Source organism: Musca vetustissima, unplaced genomic scaffold (genome assembly GCF_032173495.1).
Source record: "Musca vetustissima isolate MV318-11 ecotype Yass unplaced genomic scaffold, APGP_CSIRO_Mvet_v1 utg2180, whole genome shotgun sequence".
NCBI lineage: Eukaryota > Metazoa > Arthropoda > Insecta > Diptera > Muscidae > Musca > Musca vetustissima.
Genome location: NW_026887089.1, coordinates 379,265 through 399,880, shown reverse-complemented (window position 1 = coordinate 399,880; position 20,616 = coordinate 379,265). Strand labels below are relative to the sequence as shown.

At 35.8% G+C, this 20,616-nt stretch overlaps 4 protein-coding genes across 9 annotated transcripts in view; 3 read left to right on the top strand and 1 right to left on the bottom strand.

Moving 5' to 3' along the window:
• LOC133334648 (putative uncharacterized protein DDB_G0291608) overlaps window positions 1-16,624 on the top strand; it is a 323,326-nt gene extending 306,702 nt beyond the window's left edge. For all 5 annotated transcript variants that reach the window (XM_061542970.1, XM_061542967.1, XM_061542971.1 and 2 more), the window contains one exon: window positions 16,613-16,624. The gene's annotated coding sequence lies outside the window, so the exon portion shown is untranslated. The remainder of the gene's footprint in view (window positions 1-16,612) is intronic.
• The window catches only part of LOC133334653 (pyrimidodiazepine synthase), a 220,473-nt gene that overhangs the window by 81,617 nt on the left and 118,240 nt on the right, over window positions 1-20,616 (top strand). The gene's annotated exons all lie outside the window — the stretch shown is intronic.
• Window positions 1,006-2,384, top strand: LOC133334649 (isovaleryl-CoA dehydrogenase, mitochondrial). The gene is made up of 3 exons (XM_061542972.1): window positions 1,006-1,166; window positions 1,245-1,370; window positions 1,459-2,384. Exons 1-3 carry the CDS (start codon window positions 1,015-1,017, stop codon window positions 2,375-2,377), a joined length of 1,197 nt encoding a protein of 398 aa, XP_061398956.1. The 5' UTR covers window positions 1,006-1,014; the 3' UTR covers window positions 2,378-2,384.
• LOC133334644 (talin-1) lies at window positions 3,956-19,937 on the bottom strand. 2 transcript variants are annotated; one of them, XM_061542961.1, is made up of 15 exons: window positions 19,749-19,937; window positions 19,032-19,427; window positions 18,770-18,961; window positions 18,628-18,706; window positions 18,055-18,558; window positions 17,873-17,961; window positions 17,411-17,499; window positions 16,681-16,797; window positions 12,011-16,601; window positions 11,740-11,930; window positions 8,987-9,103; window positions 8,400-8,915; window positions 6,757-7,437; window positions 5,003-5,646; window positions 3,956-4,214 (listed from the first exon to the last, which is right to left on the bottom strand). In XM_061542961.1, exons 1-15 carry the CDS (start codon window positions 19,882-19,884, stop codon window positions 3,977-3,979), a joined length of 8,580 nt encoding a protein of 2,859 aa, XP_061398945.1. In that variant the 5' UTR covers window positions 19,885-19,937; the 3' UTR covers window positions 3,956-3,976. The 2 variants fall into 2 exon arrangements, with proteins under 2 accessions (XP_061398945.1, XP_061398946.1); XM_061542962.1 differs by lacking the exons at window positions 3,956-4,214; window positions 5,003-5,646; window positions 6,757-7,437; window positions 8,400-8,915; window positions 8,987-9,103 and adding an exon at window positions 10,390-10,446.

The following is a 20,616-nucleotide window of genomic DNA, read 5'->3' as shown; positions in this document are numbered from 1 at the left end:
TAACAATAGAAACTGTTTTTTAACTTTTCATTCCTAAATATTAAAAATAAATAACTTATTCGAAGATTAAACGTTGTTCATTTTATAACCACAATGGCCCAATGTTGCCCACAGGCAACATTATGTAACTCGTAAACTAAAGCTAATTTGAACCTAATTTTTTGCATTGATTCTAGTTACAGCATAAGCACTCACATTCTGTGCGAAAAATATTTTTAATATTACGGAAAAAAATTCGGGGCTCAAAGGGTTAAAGATAGTCTAACTTCATCATTATATTCTGATAAAGATATTTTCGATATGTTTCAAACGGAATGTCAAATTTAATATGCATTCCATCTCATGGTTCTCGCTATAAAATTATAATTAATTTCTACTTTTTAAAATTTTAAATGATTTGCTGATAAAAAAACGATTAAAAAATCTACTCTGTTCTCGAGGCTATTAGTTAAAAATGTAACCGTCATAACATGTATACTTTTTTGCTTGACTGTTAATTTACACACGGAACACAGCTGTTATCTTAAACATATGTTAATCAGCCGCTCTGAGATGAGAGCGAAAAACAACTGAACACAGCAACACTGATCATGTTGTTGTCATACGCCTGTTGCCATCTCACACTGAATTGAAATGTCAACAAAATGAAACAAATTATAGAGTCTATTTGATAAATTATGTTTTATTATCAAAATTTGATAAAAAAAAATAAATAATATTAAATAAAAAATATTTTATATTACTTAAAGATGTATTACATATATTAAATCAATATCAAATTAAAATTTCTATGAACATTTGTCGAAAACATAAGGTCAAAAATCAAAATGTTGGCAACCCCGCCGCTACTGATAATAAATATTCCACAACGTATTAGATAATAGGCACCAGTCTGGATTCCATACCCGATCAAATCACCTGTTAATTAGGGAGTTTATTTTTTATCAGAAAATGGCTCTACGTTTAGCTGCCCGTTCCTTGGCAAAATTGGCCAAAAGCCAAACACAAACCCCAATGCTAAGCAGAGGTTTGACTCACTATCCAGTAAATGATCAAATCTTTGGTTTGGATGAGGAGAAACAAAAGTTGCGTGAGACTGCTTTCAATTTCTTCCAAAAAGAATTGGCCCCCTTTGCCAAAGAAATTGATAAGAATGATGACTTCCCGTAAGTTTGTTAATTATGCAAATTAGCCATGTTTCTTTTTATTTTAACAAAAATATGTGTTTGGAATATTTATTTTAGTGATATTCGCAATTTCTGGAAGAAAATGGGTGATTTGGGTTTCTTGGGTATAACTGCCGAGCCTGAATTCGGTGGTACCGGTGGCAGTTATTTGGATCATTGTATTATCATGGAAGAAATTTCACGGTAAGCAACCCCACCATGTTGCTGCGCTGCTATTGTATATTAATTTATGCGAGTGATTAATGTTGTTGTTTTTATTTTATGTTATCAGTGCTGCTGGCGGTGTTGCCTTATCTTATGGTGCCCATTCAAATTTGTGTATCAATCAATTGACCAAAAACGCCACACCTGAACAAAAGGAGAAATATCTACCCAAATTATGCAGTGGTGAACACATTGGAGGTTTGGCCATGTCTGAACCTGGTGCTGGCTCCGATGTTGTCTCCATGAAGTTGCGTGCCGAACGCAAGGGTGACTACTATGTGTTGAATGGTACCAAATTCTGGATTACAAACGGTTCCATTGCTGATACCTTGATTGTTTATGCCAAAACCGGTACCAGCCCAGCTGATAAACATGGCATTACCGCCTTCATTATTGACACTGCCTCGGAAGGTTTCAGTGTTGCCCAAAAACTTGACAAATTGGGTATGCGTGGCAGTCCCACCTGTGAATTGGTCTTCGATAATCTCAAAGTTCCTGCCAAGAATATTTTGGGTAAGGAAAATAAGGGTGTGTATGTTCTGATGTCTGGTTTGGACTTTGAACGTTTGGTTTTGGCGGCTGGTCCTGTGGGTCTGATGCAAGCCGCCGTTGATGTTGCCTTCGATTATGCCCATCAACGTAAACAAAAGGGTCAATTGATTGCCGAATTCCAATTGATGCAAGGTAAAATGGCTGATATGTACACCACCTTGAGTGCCTGTCGTTCGTATTTGTATAGTGTGGCTCGTGCCTGTGATGCTGGTCATAACAGCTCCAAGGATTGTGCGGGTGTAATTCTCTACTGTGCCGAAAAAGCTACCCAAGTTGCTTTGGAAGCCATCCAAACCTTGGGCGGTAATGGTTATATTAATGAATATCCTACCGGCCGCATTATGCGTGATGCTAAGCTATACGAAATCGGTGCTGGTACATCGGAAATTCGTCGTTGGCTAATTGGTCGTCAATTGAATTTGGAATATAAGTAAACAGTTGAACGTAGTATCGAGGAAGCGAAGCTCAATATTTGTGTTAATGGAACCAGATTGCATTTATATTTTTAATTAATGTTTGTTACTAAGTTTAAATGATGCATTTATTACAATTGTATTTTTTACATAAATATATACATATATTTTCTATTTTTAAACATTGGTGATTATTATGTGTTTGGAACACAGTAAATTGTAAATTTCATAATTAATAAAATTTATAATTTTTTGCGCAGTGAAATATTTGTTTCTATTTCATATTTAAATACAGAAAAAGTTGTTTATAAATCAGAGGCAATGTTACAATTTTTTTTTATAATGAACACAAAATGTCATGCATTGGCATCCCTACCAATTATTAAAATTATACAAATTTCAAAGCATACTTTAGGGAGGCAAAATTATTTCCGATTTTCTATATGCCTGAAAATATGCTTTGATTTTAATTTTTCAACACTAAAGTATACCTCCTGCCGCGTTATGGTCGCCTGGTGTTTGGAGAAAATTTGCAGAATACCGCACAAAACCAGAAAAACACACTCAGCCAGCCACCAACCCCAGTTGTCCGTTTTGTCGTCGTTTTCATTCAAACGAAAAAAAAAACAAAATCTCTCCCTGCCTATTTAAATATTTCAGAATTAAGAAAAAAACACGTTCTATATATTAATTTTTTAATAATTTTTATTTTTTATACACAAAATGACATAAAAATACACATACACATTTAATTATATTAATTAATTTTAATTTATATATAAAATGTTTTTTTTATTTTTCTTGTATTTATACACATATACATATATACGACGGAAGTAAATCGGATAATGATCATTTTTTAGAATATGTTGTATATATACAGAAACATTATATAAAAATATTATTTATAGAAGAATAAAGAGACAGAGTTGTCAAGCTCATCATAATGGAAAAAATGTCAAGGACGACATTCAAAATATTCTAAAATTCAAAACATCATTTGTTTAAAGTTAAAATAAGAACATATATGCATGCATACAAGAAATATAGTAGTTATATAATATATTAATAAATAAAACAATAATGGTATAGTATTTATTATATATAGATAGTAATGTTATAAAGATTTTTTCGATATTTAAAGTTTTAATATTTTTTAAAATTGAATTGTTTTTTGTTTTGTTTAGAAAATTGTTAGTAATCAGAGTAGTAAGTTATATTTATTAATTAATTAGTAAATAATTTTATTAATAGTATAATATAATTAAAAATTTTATCCGTTATTATTTTTCGTTTTAGTACAAAAATTCTTGTTTCCAAACAAAGTGTTATTGGCAAAAACATTGGCATTACAATGTGCATTTTTGGCTCTGTTGTCGTTTTGAGAGCTATGAATATTTTTTTTAGTTATTTTATCATGTATGTAGCATTTTATACTTAATTTTTAATACCAAAAACAAAATGTTAGCTTATTAAAAAACTAATTTGTTATACTTAAAAGCACTTTTGGCAATTGTTTTTCATGTTTTCTTTTCGTTTTAATACCATCAACAAAATTATTTCATAAAATAGTATTTTTTGTTTTTCATTCGTATGTAGTAGTAGTAAGGTTAATGTTTATTATTTTTCCAAACGAAAACTATGCGATTCGGTTTTCTTTTCGGTTCTTGTCTCCGACGTTTGCGAGAAGGTTTTACGTTCCATAACCCGTTGTGTCATTGAGGTTAGCCGCTGGGAACCCTGATCGATGAGGCTTACTTTACCAGATTCGCTATTCAATGTCATTTGACTAAAGCTGGATTCCAAAGGTTTGACACCGGTGCTTTCGGAGTTTTTATCGTAATTGCGGGTTTCATATCTGTAAGAAAATGAAATAAGGGAATTGATTATAAATATAATGTGATATGGAAATTATTTTTTTGAAACAAAAAATTACATTTGAACAACTTGGGGACTTCTTTTAGAAGAGGTGGTAAACTTCGTAAGGGTTTGAATGGGGTATTTTTCATAAATAAGCTAAAGGAAGGTATTTTTCATAGAAGAGCTGAAGGGAGATCTTCATCATAAGAGCTAAAGTATGGTTATTTTTCATAGAAGAGATCAATTGTGGTATTTTTATTCAAAGAAGAGCTTAAGGGATGCTGAGGCATCATATCAGAGTTCAAAGGTGAGTCTTTTTCATAAAGGAGCTACAGAGCCAGGACATGTATTTATAAATGAATATTTTAAGGACTAATAGAGAGTGATTTTTTTATAAATAATATTTTTTATACGACTAACAAAGCGAAGATTTTTCATTAGTTGTATTGAATCGCTTTTATTTTATCTTTTTCTAAAAATTCTATTAATTATTTTAATGAAATATAAAGTGTTGGGTTCTTAAAAGAAAACTTCCAAATTATTGGGTTAAAATCTTTTAATTGTTTTTAAGGACTACCACACAAAAAAATAATTAAAGACTAGTTAGACCTGCAAATATTCAAACAAAAAAACTTAAGGGGAACTTTTTAATTTTCCATTAGATAACCGTTCATTCGAACACATCTACCCCTTTTTATTACCCTCAAAAAGCTCAAAAAAGTTTTTCACCATTTCAACACCTTCCGAAAATATATCATAAAAATTAAAAACCATTTTGCCACTTACCTTGATGTATAACCTTCATAATTTTGTCCCGGGTATGAGGTGTTACTTGTTATCTGCACCACACCACCCTGGCCAAAGGTTTTATCGTGTAAATCCTGAACACATGCCTCCAAATTTCGATTCACTGCTGCTGTATGCTGTTGTTGGGAATTTGTTGTAGTAGAAGATCTTATTTGATTGGTTTCTTGATAACTACTATTGTTAGTGGGTGTTAGAGGACTAGATGGATGAGAACGAATACCACCGCCAACAACACCACCACCACCATTTGTACCACTTGTGGTCGTTACGGGGCTACCTGGGTAGGGACGTGGTACAGCATTAGCTGTTAGTTTGGGATTTGAACGAAACGTGTGTGTGGCCGTTTGCATTTGGGAAATGGTTGTCGATAGGGGTGGAGGTGGGGGTGGAAAGGCTGTCGTATCATTGTCATTGTGATTCTGTTGTTGTTGTGGTGGAGGTGGTGGTGTTGGAGATACAGCACCTGGATGATGGAAGTGCTGTGGATTATTGGCATAATTGTAATGATGTTTAGTCTGTTGCTGTTGTTGTTGGTAAGTCATATAACCAGGTGAGGCTGGTGGTTCCATGTGACTACCACCGCTACCACCATAAGCACCAGCCGCCGGTGAACGTGTAAGAGTCTAAGACAAAAAAAGATGAATACAACATTAAGAGGTTAGTTTCCCGTTTTGGGGGTGGTTATTTTACAAAACACCATGAGTAAAGAAAAAAATATTTTAAAAACAAAACAAAAATAGGTGTAAAAAATAAATAAATAAAAAAAAACAGATTTAAAATGCGTTTAGAAAAAATGTCGGTTCAACACATCATTGCATATTGGAAATTAATTAAATTAAATAAATTTCTATTGAGGCATTGAATTTCTTGGGAGAACATGAAAAAGGACTGAATTAAAAATTTAGCGTTTTTTGTATTAGATGGCTTAAATGGTACTTTTTTGGAAGCTATAGGGAAGAGCCGAAACGCCATCAGCCGAAGGGCTTAATGATGTTCTAATAATATTGAAAAATATTCGAATATAACACTAAGGAAATATAAGAAATATTCAAAATATGTAGCGAAAAGCAATATGAATTGAAATATTCGTATCATGAAGTTTAAATATGAAATTCCATTAGGTGAAAAAAATATTTTCATATAAATGACAAAAGCAATTCTCATTGATCTCTTTAAGAAAAATACAAATTAATTAGATTTTTTACTTTGAAATTGATTGTCTTCGGACTGGAAAAATTTAAAGATTTCCAAAATTGGGACCATTTCAACATACATTTTAGGTATGTGTAATTGTATGTCTTTGTGCAATGTTTTCATTAGACTATTGTAGTATTAAATTTAAAATTATTTATAAATTAATTATTCAGAGAAATCAATTTCGTATTTGGGAATGTTAAGTAGTGTCAGGTTATTTAAATTGTTACTTTAATTGCAAATTAGTTAATTATATTAAATTGACTAAAAAATATAATTTAAAAAACAAGTTTGTTAAATACAAATTACAAAAACAAATTCTTATTTATAATGTTGTTGTCTTTCCACAATCGAAAAATTGTAAATCACCAACAGAAAAAATCTGTGTGTGTATCTCTGTCTGTGAAATGAAAATATTTAGAACTAAACGAATATATAAATTAAAAACAAAATATAGTTAAATGAAAAAAAGGAAATGAATGGAAATGGAAAAAAAAACGAAAAAGAAAAATTTAAATATTATTAAAAATAATTCATACATTATTTTGACTCCTGTTCAATGTGCCATAGGTCGATTGAGCATATTCCGAATCACTTTCATCGGTGGTGAAGCCTTGGGCATTCTTTGCCCTGTTGCGTGCCGTACGAATGAGTACAAGTTTTTGTCTGGCCTCTTCCAATTGTTTTTCCATACGCAAAACATCCGAACGGGCATTAATTTCCTGAGCCATACCATCAACCATGGATGTGTTAATAGTGAGGGTACGTTCCTCTTCATCTCTCAAGCCTTGTTGGGCGGCTCGCACCAAATTGTCTGTGGATTTGATTACTGCATTACCGGCAGCCTGTAAACGTCTACCAGCCTCTGAATTTGGATTTGATTTCACTTTACAGGCAATCAGCAGTTGGGCGGTAGAGGCAGCCACTTGTTTGGCGGTGGAAATCAACATTTCTTCGGTGCCATTACCACGGACAAGATTTTGTGCAGCCTCCACTAAACTATGGGTCGCAGCAGCAACAAGACGGGCGGCCGATATCAAACCCTCCGACCATTGACCGTCATCGGAATTGGTTAGGGGGCGATAGGCCACCTTACCCTGATCAATCAGTTCACGTTGGGCAGCATTGGCAGCACGTACCAAGGCCGATGAGGCAGCCATAATACCCTTGGCAGCTTCCAAAATCATTTCATCGAATTTCATGTTTTCATCAAGTTCGATCTATGTAAATTGAGGTAAGATATAAACAAAAAAGTACATAAATTAGTTAGATGAAAAGGAAAATGAAACAAAATGCTTAAGTTTAGTAGATTAGATGACTTAAAAACTAAAGCACCACCACTGTCACCATTTATGTGTTTTGCAGGACACTTTTTGTTTCGAAGGATGAATGTTTGTTGTTGTTATTATTGTTAGAATGAATTTGATTTGCACATAGATTTGTTAGTTGTTCTAATGTTGAATCACAATAATAATATGTTTGATTCCTGGGTGTACTTTATAAATGCAACAACCAAGAATATCAAACATATCTTACTGGAATTAACATGATTTTTTTTGGTTTCCCACAAGGCCATATGTTAAGTTTTATATTTGGGTTAACAATATAATCAATAAAGCAATTTGGGGAAGACGCACACACACTTATATTTATGGATTATATTTACAAAAATTGGGTTTTTAATTTAGTATGGAATTTTGTTGCTTGGATTTAAATTGCAATATATTTTTAATTAAGCTCAGCTTCACTAGAAATCATACAATTTTAGCCGGCAGATTTATATCCCTTTACATTGATTTTGAATTGAATACATAAATATCAGGCAAAATTCTGCGCTATATAATAATCAATATTTTATATAACCCAATTTCTATTTTTATTAATTGAATATTCTTAATATTTTGACGCACCATTATTATTAACTTTTAACCATCACCAAAAAAGCATTTAATTTAAACATTAGTTATGTTAGTTTGATTATGTTATGGGTGGTGGTCAGGGAGTTTGCCGTTCTTTTTTACAAAGTGGCTTCATACTAGACACCCCTTAACCCCACCATTTGTTTTCTTACAGACTAAGATAAAACACATTCCACAAAAGCACTTTCAAGACAACACTCTTAAAACTAAAAACCAAAACCATTTTATAAATTAAACAAAAAATTAAAAAAAAAAAAACTCACCTTAACATCATCATTACGTCTTGGTCTCAACGAAGCCAATTTCTTGGCAGCTGCATCAATAGATGCGGCAGCACCTAACAACTCATTTTCGGCAATAACGGTTGGATCTTCAGGATCAACCCAATCACTGCCCTTGAGTAGACCTGCCATGGCCACCAAATCGGTAACACACTTGGCAACACGACGTGATAAATGCATACGATCATCGGCCGAACAGTTGTGTAAGATACCCGTTAATAATTCACGATATGCCTCGCCCACAGCAGCACCAGCTTCCAATGTACGTTGACGTAAATCTTCATTTTCGGCACAATTCCATGCCACACTGCGGCATACCAATAACATTTCCGATATAGAACGGCGACCCGTATTGGCAGCATTCATAATATCTTCTTGCAAATTGGAGGCACCAGATGCCACGGCTTTCGATGTGGCCAGGGTAACATTCTTTGTGACACGTATTAAATCTTCGGGATTGACATTGCTATTACTGGCCGGGGGTGGTGAATGCATGGCCTAAATTAATGATAATACAATAGAGATTGATTTAAATTATTTTAGATTGTGTATTTAAAAGACAAACTTACCCTAATCTCTTGGGCAATAGCTTCAACAGCAGATTCCATAGCTCGGGTACCACGTGTATGTTCATCTTCCACAGCTTTAACAGTTTTCAGCAATGATGATACATTCAAAACCATAACCTAATTTGTTTGTGCGCAATTTCATTGAAACACCATTAGAGGATAAACTTTTTATGTTCAAAGTTGAAAAGGAGGGGTTGGAGATTTGTAGGAGTAGGATCGGATCGGATAGTATGAAAACTACTACTTTTTTTCACACACACGCAAAAGAAGCTATAACAATAACTACTTTTTTTGGTGTAACGCCGCGTTTATTTTTTTGTCTATCGATTTCATACTTTATTAAAGTCAGTCAAAGTTTATCTATTTCTAGCAGGGAATTCATACTTTGAAGACATTTTGGTCTAAATAAATTTTGAAGAATAACTTTTAAAGTCTATCCAATATGGAGACCAAGACAATGGATTTGAATTTCTAGGTAGATCGATATTGTGAATTAAGTAAATTACAACTGGGTCTTGCGGAATGTTGTGTTAATAATGGAGATTTAACTGTTTCAAATATTATGAGGTAATATGTTCATCATTAGTGACACAATGAGATGAGAGAGATTCCACTCAAATGATTTTGGTTGTATGTTTACAATATCCTGTTGATTGGACAGACGTAGCACAATTGGTGGACCTTTGATATGAAACTGCATGAAATTCATAGCATGAGCATAAAATTTGCTCATTTCTTTGATAAATTCTTTGTTTATCAGATGTAGATCCCTGGCTGTGGCAATACAAAATTAAGAATTAAGGATATTGAACCCCTTTTTCACAAACGATGTTTTGATAATATACTCTAAACGGATTTTTTCTTAAATAACATCAACATCATATATACATTTAATTAGTTTATTAATTTGAAATCTGAAGAGAACATTTTTTTTTTAGATTCAAAAACTTACTTTTTCGAATTACGACTAGTCGTCAATATTAAAAAAAAAATACCAAATACAAAAATAATATATAATGGAAATCTGACAAGCATAAACATACAATACGATATGTATAAACCTACAACTAATGATAAACATGGCATATGAATGACTATGAATAATTATTTTTAAGATTTATAACGCCTGGTCCAAAGTTGTTTTGGAAAGAAGAAACCAATTGATATTCATTTTCAATTTTTTGATAAATAACATCTTTTGCACTTTAAGCCAGGCGTTTCGTAAAACAAGTGATGTTTCGTTCGTGATAATATTGTTGATCGCTGAAAAGAACGGCACACAGAGTAAAGAAAAAACACGCGCACACACACATATATGTATGAAGAAAATGAATGTGGAAGAAAACAAAGAAGTAGGCACGGTAGCTCAAAAATATCCTTTTTTGTCTGATGATGATTTGTTTGCTGACTTATGTGGTTAGTTTCGATTTAGCGGCAGTATTGCACAATTCTTTAAGCATCTATTTTCGTTTCGATTTTGTTTTGAAATGAGAATAATGAAAACAATAAAAAAAGAACAAAAACATTTGTTTTAATTAACACATTACAATTTGTTGTGGTTTTCAAAATTTGAAAAAAAAATAATCAAAAAACAGAATTGCATGTGCATTTTTGTTTTGGTGGCAAAGAGCAAGATTGAAGTACAAGAAACATAAGCAGCAGCGCACCAGCAGCAATAGCAGAATATATAAAAAAAAATATGTGGGTGTTTTTTTGCCATGTGTAGATAGAGAAACATATATAGCCATCTGTATTTAGAGAGGAATAGCATTATCCTTTTAGCCTTAGTAGATCATATAGCCACAATTGAGTTAGATGATATCCACATAACCTCAACAAAAAAGTAGACCTAACCTAAACCTTTTTAAAAGTAATTGCAGAAAAAATTTAGTTACATAATGACATAGACAAACATACATACATTCAAAGAGAATCGTGCAGTGATTTTTGCATGAGAAGAGATAACACAGTGCAACATAAAACAGATACCTCTCACAGAGGACGTTGTACTGTGTGGATGATATTTTTGATATTATGTTTTTTTTTTTTTACAGAATGATGATGAAGACATATTTAGAACATACAAAATGGATACCTAAAGAGATTTAAAAAAAGTGTGGAGGGAGGGGGAACGCTTGTGAGTGTATAAAATCATTTAAAAATTCTATCCATTAAAAATCTTGGGAGTGATTGTAGTTACATGGTGTCACACAAACAATTAGTAGAACATTCAAATTATTTTCAAAGATATAATCTCATATTTTGAGTGGATACGCTCCGAAAATTATATAAAAAAAGATAACACTTTTTTATTTTATGCATTGTACGGTATTAACTTCATCTCGACTTCGATTTCGATTTGAGTTTCGTTTTTATGGAGGTTCTCTCTCAGTGGGTGTTTGGCAAAGGGTGTTAAACATAAAAATAGTTAAATTGTTTTGTTTTTCGAGTTAAGCTCACATTTTAAGTTTAATTAGTTTGAATGCTCTCACATAGAACTTTGTACGGACACCATGTAATTAGTTTAACATGGGTATTTAAAAAAAATCACGACATTTAAAGCGTTACACACTTAAGTAGTTTGTTAAGCTTGTTTTGTTGTTGTATGGTAGGGGGTTTGTTTTTTCAGAAAAAGAAGGGATATTTGTTTTAATTCCCTCTTTTTCTACAAATAGAAATATTAAAAGTGTAAGATAGAAAGAGACGGAAAAAGGAGGAAGGAAGAAATATCAAAACGAAAATATGCAACTTACCCTAGCACTTTCTTTCAAATCTTGCATTGAAGGATCATTAATGGGTTTACCCGAAGCCAATTTAGTGGCATTGATCAGATCACCCAAAGCCGAGGCGACATCTTTAACGGCATTGATGACCATGACTTGGGAATCGGGTTGGGAAGAGCCCAAGGAACAGGCACCCAATTTAACAGCTTCAGCCAATTGCACTAGAAACAAAAGAAAAAACAACAACATACGTTATTTCCCTACTTGAACTCTTAAAATCTCTTCTTCCACAACAACTTACCAATTGTGGTAACAGCATTTTGTGCTGCATTAGCCAATTGATCCTGAGTACCAGCCGCTCCAGTTACCAAAACCTTAGTGTCTTCCACCAAAGCCTTGGCCGTTTGCAAAATATGTTCACGATGATCAGCAAAACTGCTGTCACGATCGGAATGCAAGGTGCCAGCAGTGGCAAACATTATCGTTGTATCCAAATCACCAATAATACCCGAAATGGTATGGGCGGCATTAATACAAGCCTGAGTGCCACGGGAGCCGGCCTGCAAGGCGGCCAAAATTTGTGCCACCTTTTCGCACACCTCCCTGGCATTACGTGAAATTTCATTTTGATGTACAGTATCATCGGGTCTTGCTCCCGTCGCACTTGTCTTAATCATTGAACACACGGAACGTCCCAAATCAATTACCGTATTACGTATACGCATAGCCACATCGGGGGAAGTAGTGGTGGCCGAAGCTCCCACAGAATCTTGGGTCAACTGTCCATATTGTTTTGCCATTTCCATAGCCAGCTGAGGCATAAGTTGTGGTTCAATGGCCGATTTGGCATTGGTTTCATTGGCCAAACGGGCAATTTCCTTGGCTGTCTGTACCATTCGTGTTTGATAGTCCACAAAGGAGTCAGAGAAGGAAGCATTCATTAGAGATTGACGTTTATCTGTCAGACGGGTAATAGCACGATTAACTTGTTCAATGAGACCCGTTACAACTCCAGTTTCGGCATTGATTTTCTCCACTGTCTGTGTCAATTCCTGTGTAGCTTCACGGGTATTTTCAATGGCCTCATCCAGTTTAGGGTGGGCATGTGTGGCCCTTGGATTGCCGGCTGATTCCTTGGCAGCTTGCACCAGTTGTTGGGCACTTTCCACCACCGACTTAGTTTGATTTATCAAACTCATTTGTTGATTAGTGTGGACAATATGGGTACAGGCACCAATTGAACCATTTACCATGGGTACAACATAACGGGAAATCTCACCCACAGCATGTCCCAGTTGTTCAGCATTATTTTTACCAGCCAATCGTATGGGTTCCAATTTATCCATTAATTCCGCTGCAGAGTTAAGTGTCTGCCCGGAGAAGCCATGTAAATTGTTGTCACGCCTTTGTGACAGACCCTGGGCATTAACGGCCATGGCACAACTATCTAATTCACGCATACATGTACCCAATGTTTGCAAGACCTGATCACATTGGGCTTGTCCAGGTGCCTTTTCCCGAATGTTATCCACCAAACGTTTGACAGATTCCGACACTGGAGTGGAGGCATTGGAGAGTTTTTGCCACACTGGTGGATCGTCAGGTGAAAGAGCCAATGATTTAGCAGCTTGGACCATTTCAATGACACCATCAATCACTCCACGACCTGCATTTAAAACAGGATCCTGGGCCTTCCTGCCCTCAGCTGAAATTTTGGCTGGAACCGAAATAAATTCAGGACTAGAAGCATATTGACGTACAGCTTTAACGGATTCCAAGAGAGGTTCTACCAAACGAGCACCCGATGATGGTTGTGATGGATCATCTTCAATGGCCTTGATTTCCTGTACCAGATTAGAGGTAGCGGTGGCCACTTGCTTGGCCAAAACAATAAATTCATTTTTGGCTGTTGGGTTGTTGGTATTCATGCTAGCCTGGCGGCAAATCGAACACAAATAGCTGGTGTGTTTAGCAATAACAGTCAAGGCGGAAATCTTTTGTGGTTTCGATGATTGGGGACTGCTAACCACATCGCAGTGTTGACGGATGCCTTGATAGGCCCAGGTCAATTGAGCAGAATCAATAATACCCGGACGACCAGCTGTACTGCTGGGATGTGAAACACCAATTAAGTAGGCAGCTTGGGCCGATGACTCAATTAAACCTCTTATGGACTCGGAAACATTGTTCACAGATTTGGCAAATTCAGCATGATTCGATTGCTTGGCATTGTTAATCATTTCAGAGAAAGCATAGCCCAGATTGCGTGACTTGGCAGTGGCAGCCTCAACACAATCGAAATAACCTTGATCGTTAACAGGTTCATGAGGATAGTCCAACATGACACGCAAAGCTTCAATGTTACGAGTGGCATTGTCACATTCCTTTTGTCCTGGAGCCGACTGGATGCTGGCATCGACTAACTTGTTGATGCTTTCCGTGACACTACGTGCTGCAGCATGTAACAAATTCTTGGCATTGGGTTGTCCTGGATCGCCTGCAATGGACTTGGCAGTTGACAACAACGAACAGGATTGGGTGGAAACATTACGCAAACAATCAATCATTTCGGAGCGTACAACCTCTTCGGGATTTTGCCCAGCCATTTCCATGGAAACCGAAAGTAAATCACGATAATTGGCAGCAAAGTTATTACTAGTCTCAGCCAATTTTGCGGGACTGTCATAGGCTTGGACAATCTGGCCACCAGCATTGCTTAAACTTTCCGATACTTGTTTCAGCTCGTTTTGCAAGGTATTGTAGCTACGATTCGAAGGAGGGAATTCACTCATCGAAAGGATCTCGCTTAATTCACTGACGTTGCGCAAGGCTTGATCTACTTCACGTTGACCGGGAATACATTCAATGGTCTTGGAGAGAGCTTCGGTGACGTCGCGACCAGCCTGAGTTAGAGCAGTTGGATCTCCCATATTCTGCAAAGTCTTCTGGGCTTCCTCAATAAGACGAGCCGAACTTAAAACTACCTCGTCGGCACAATCAATAACGGCAGCATTATTGGTAGTGGCAGCCACTCCGTGGACACTCTTGGTGAAATCACCCAATGCCAAAGCGGTATCACGACCAGCAATGCCAGCATACATACGTTGTCCTTGCAACACCGAGGATATTAGACGGCTCAAGGCAATGCCAACATTCTTAGTCGAAACACGCAATTGTTGTGCGGTATTTTCCACATTCTCACCGGGCAGGGGTCTCAAAGAGCCCGATTGGGCAGCATTGCGTGTATCATCAAGGACATTGTGTAAATTACGCACAGCTTCCAAAGCTGACTGCAGTTCCTGGCCACCACAAGCTTCACGAGCCCTCTGGGCAGCTGAATTCAATTCCGAAACAGTTTGTCCTAAATACAAGGCGCTCTTCGACAGTTGGGTAGCAGCTGGTATATCTGTTACAGTTGGTTGTAAGGCACGAGCCGAACGTGACACCTGAATTGCAGGTTCAATAAATTGTTCTGCGGCTTCAATCAAATTAAATTGGGCGTTGTAATCATCAGGACTGCTACGTGTGGTTTTGACAGCGGTGACCAAACGAGGTATAGTATCGGCGGCACGTTTACAATCCTGCAACAAAGATTCCTTGGTCTGGTGGTCATCGCTGTGTTGTACAGCATTTTGCGCAGCCGAGATACATTGAGTGGCCGCTGAGGCTGCTTGTTTGGAACAGTATTCCAAACGTCTGATTAGATTACGTTTAATAGCTGGAGTATTGGCTGTGGTGGTGGTGATTTCACGCAACTCCTCGGCAGCCTTGCGTAAAGCATTTTGGTTCTCGGTATCATGAGGATGGCTGGAGCAAAGACGAGCAGCCTCTACCAATTTAGCAGTGGCATCAGCCAATTGTTTGGCAGCGGATAGCAAACGTCTTTGGACATCAGCATCTTGTTGTTGATCGGCTTCGCCCTTAATACTTTGTATCAGTTGGGCAGTGGCTTGACCCAGTGTCTTGGCATGGCGTACCATTTCCTGAGGATCATGCGAAGCTACCAAAATATCAGTGCTGATAATGACATTTTCCACTGGACTCATTTCTTGGCTAGAGCGATTGGCATATTCGCGGGAGCTGAGTTTGACATGCTCCAACATATCGCTAAGACTCTTGGAGACGTCACGGGCTGCAGCCAACAAATCATTCTTCAGTTGTGGATCATTGGTGGCTTCATTGCACACTTCGCAAAGGCTATTGACAGCACGGGCAACATTACGTGCTGCACCCTCCAACTGTTCACGACAAGCAGCATTGTGTAGAGTGGGAGCAACAACTTTGGCACATGCCACCAATTGACTGGTGGCCAGGGCACATTGACTGGCAGCGCCAATGACACGATTACGAGATTCAACATCATCACAACTGGCAGCAATGGATTTAGCTCTCAAAACCAAAGCTGCGGTGGTATTGGCCACAGCCTTGGCCAATGACAATAGCATGTCTTGTAGATCTTTATTTTCGGGTACATCTTCTTCGGCAATTGTGCTAAGGACATAAGTTGTGGCATCACCGACACGACTGGCAGCATTAATGAGATTTTGTGGTGGTTCTTTACTCTCGGGTTCGGCAGCTTTCAGCAATTCACTGAAAACGGAACATAGATTACGGGCAGCTTCCAGCAAACGGTCACCACTGCTGTCATCTTCCATAAGGGCGGCAATTAAACGAACTTCCTTGGTAACCTGTGGTATTGTCTGGGCAATTTGTGATACCGATGCCGAAATGGCTTCCGTATCGACTTCGTCGGGTTGGGTGGCGGTGATAATTTGCGCAGTGGCAGCACTCATTGTTGCCACATGACTAGTAACAGCTTGTTTCGATGTATCCAAGGTATTTTCACGCCATTCAATGGAACGCATATCATTGCCCAATTCTTGAATGGGAGCCTATATGAAAGGAGGAGCGGATGTGAATATTTATCAATGAGAAATTCTTGTAAATGTAAAATTGTTTTTAAAAAATTACCTTGGTCCTAAGCTCTTCATCGGCACGAGATAAGATCTCTTGACCAGCTGATATATAACCCAATAAGGCTCGTTGGGGCTCAGTAAGATTCACAGAACTAATACGCACTTCCTTAGACTAGATGGGGAAAAAAATAAATATTATTAGAAATAGTTATTAATTTAAACTTGTAAATTTAAGTTTATCAACTATGTAATGGAAACCAAATCATTTCGAATTGTTTTTATTGCGGCCTTCGGATATGTCCAATGTATAGGGTTATATTTTATTAATCGGAGACATCAAAAATTATAAATATTTCTACAGAAGGTCTCTAGAATGCCCTAATGAAGCCTTTCAAATTATAGAAGGCCATACAAAGTGGTCAAAGAACTATTAAAATTATTTATCTGTTGAATATATTGCCCCGGCAGTTTGATTTCCATCACATACAAAATTATTTTTTATGGAAAACCTACTTTGTGAAACTTTGAAAATTTGTCTATTTTTATCATTTTTGGTTAGCAAATAGCAGCATTTAATTATTAAGAGAAAGAAAAAAATATTTTTTTGTAAATTTGAAAATTTAAAGTTTGTCATAAATAATATTGGAACAATGTGCTATTTTTCAATATGGTGCATGACGAATATGGATTTTTGCAATGCGTTTATGCAACAGAAAATTGAATGTTTCAAATGTTAAAAAAAAACTTTGTAAATAATAAAATTTAAAGCATTGGTGCCAACTTACCGTGGGTGGTTGATGGGCATGATTAACTTGCCCAACAAAGGCGCCATATTGTACAGTTTGTAATTCGCCTTGGGTGTATGATTTTTCGCCTAAAGATATTTACATAAACATAATTAATAAATAAATTTAATAAAAACAATAGAAATCAAAATTGAAATAGATTAAATTATAACTCTTTCTACCAAAGTTTCTAATATGTTTAAATATATTTTACAAAAAATAAAAATTAATGTATTATAGACAACTCTAGGAAACCTTAGCATAATTCATTTAGGAAATTATCAGATTGTATTCCAAAATTAAAAAAATAGTTACTTAAATAAGCACAAATACAAAAAAGCTTTGGCTTTAACTTTAAATATTTGCCTCAAATTTGGAATTTTACAAACATTATATAGAGGCAAATATTGCAGATATTCATTAAGGGAAGAAAATAAAATAAACATTGTAAAAGTTACTTACCGTCATCAGCCCTCATCATACCCGGATGAGCCAACGATTCTGTGTTAATCTTGCCGATTTTATTCGTTTCATGTTGCAAAAACGTAGCTCTGTAAAATATGAACAAAAAACAAAACACAAATTCAGTTGAAGTATTCGAAGAAAACTAAACAAGATTTTTTCCGAAAAAAAATAATACTCACTTAAACGGTGCCACAGATTCTTCAACCATTGTTGATCCCTCATCACCCTCAATGCCGAAATGATCCTTGGTTTGTTTCTTTTTCAAAATTATATCAATATAACCGGCTATCAGCTGAACAATTTGTTCAGCTTCTGTGGTTTGTACCGAATAATATTGATTGGCATAATCGCCAAAATCTAAAGTGAATGTATTCGGTGATGCACCCCAACGACGAACAGTGGTCAATGGCCATGATACCAAAATTTCTTTGGTGCGTTCATCGAGACGCAATACCGAGTCCTTGGTTACACCCAATAGACGTGGCACCAATTTATTTTTACCATTCATTTTTTCTTTCACCAAAAAGAAGGTAACACCATAGGTGGGCAATTCACGTGCCGTTTTCGTGTACAAAACCTTGGCATCAATTTCAGAGAGATCAACATGTTTCTTATGTTCGGCAAAAATTTTCTTTTCGATATTTTTAACGCGTACATATGATTGTGGTAGAAAGTCCTTTAAGCTGTTTTGGGGAAGAAGGGGAAATGAAATTAATGGGATTTTGCCTTTAAAATTGTGTACTCATACTTACTCTAAAAATCCAGGTTTATGTTTAGCTTCGTTATGGGGTCCAAATTGTATGTGGACCTGTATGCCAGCAAATTCACAAGCTATAAATTTCAGAAAGAATTAATAACTCTCTTCCCACAAAGAAACAATTAAGTTGGACTTACCCTTCTCCTGAGTGACAGGATGTGTGCCATCCAAAATAGTATCCCGAGCCTGTACATACAGCAAATTCAATTGTACAGGATCACGAGAATCAATGTTCTGATCGGAGAAAAAGAAACGACGTCTCAGCAAAACGGTTTCCGATTCATCGATACCCTGCTCACGCAAGGTTTTGCCAACATCAACCCAGTTAACTGGAATTTATGAAAGATCACAAATTAATAAATAATTTCATCATTAATATTTCTCTCTTGCAACACTTACTGTCATCAGTTTTTAATTTCTTTCGCAAACTTTCCATTTTAGCATCCCTATCTTTTTCCGTAAACTTACGGCGCAACGTCAATGTTCCAAATTTATTATCGGGATAATTTTCATTTTGCGATTCATTATCCTCACGTACCAGACCATATTCCTCATGATTGGTAATACCGATTTTTGTACATATTACAACCATTAGTTGTGAAACGGGTTGCGAGTCATCAACCAGAATGGTTTTAACAGCACCATCTAACATGCGAACACGTAGTGTACGTAATTTTCGTCGATATTCCAGGGTATCCTGATTGTGTAGTATATAATAGCCGAGTGTACGGCCATTTTCCAACCATACACCCTGTTGATTTTGTTCATCCGAAATGAAGAGTCCATATTCGCTAGCTGGAAGTGAAAAAAGGACAAGTTAGTTATTGTGTGTGTGTGGTGGGTGGGTGTTTAGAGAGTAAACGAGTGGAAGGAGATTTTGGGGAGGAGGAAGATGACTGATAATATTATAAAAAAATCAATTATCACTGTTATCATCATCCTTAACCTCCTTCCTTTTTTCCTTATTCTCCCTCTCCTCTTTTATTGTCCTTTCATCGAAGTATTCTACAAATATTGATTTATTTTCTTATATATTTCTTCTTTTTTTTTGGTCAAACTTATTTGCTAGTGGCAGGCGGTTTAAAAGTATGTGTGTTTACACTTTTTGCTACTTACGTTGTCCCTGAACAGCTTCAGCAAATTTATCTCGGATTATTTTGCAGGCATCGAATACTGTGGTATTGGGATGGAATTGTATGGTTTTCGTTACACGTCCACCCTCCAATTGTATACGTAACGATAATGTTGACATTTTGCCTCTTCTTCTTCTTTCGGCTACTTCCTCTTCTATTCCTTTTCTCGTCGTTTGTTAGCCTGTTTTTGATTTTCTGATTCGGTTTCCGATTTTGATTTGGTTTTTCTTCTTGTTTTAGGCTTTGTTTTTTATTTTCCTTTGTTAGGAATTCGTTGTTGTTGTATATAGATGAGGCTGATGGTAATGGTGGTGGTTGTTGTAAAAGTGTTGTTGGTGGTGTTGTAATGAATAATACTAAGGCAGACGATGGTATTCTATTTCTCCTTACAGTAGTAATAAAAGGCACTGCAAAAAAACAAGTAAGAAATGAACACAAAGAGGGTCAGAACAACATATACATATATATGGAGAGATTGAAAATTATATTGGTTTATTGTTTGTTGTAAAAAATCAAATCAAAAACGCAATACAAGTGGAAAAAATGTTTGTAGACTCATTAAAAAAACAGATGTTGTGTACACACACTTACAATATAAAAACAACTTAATTAAAATATTTTAAAATATAAGTTTATCAAAATGTTTTTTTTTTTTTGTAATTTGAAGGCAAGGGGAAATATCCTTTATTTAATATTTTATTATGTTTATTGTTCCCTTTTAGGTGGATTTTTTATCCTTTAAGTGGTCATGAATCCAAGCAATTTAATTAAATACGCTTACAAGTAACTGTATATGGTGTTTGTTATAACCGATAATTTTATTGGACTGTTTTTTGTATTAAATTCCCTAT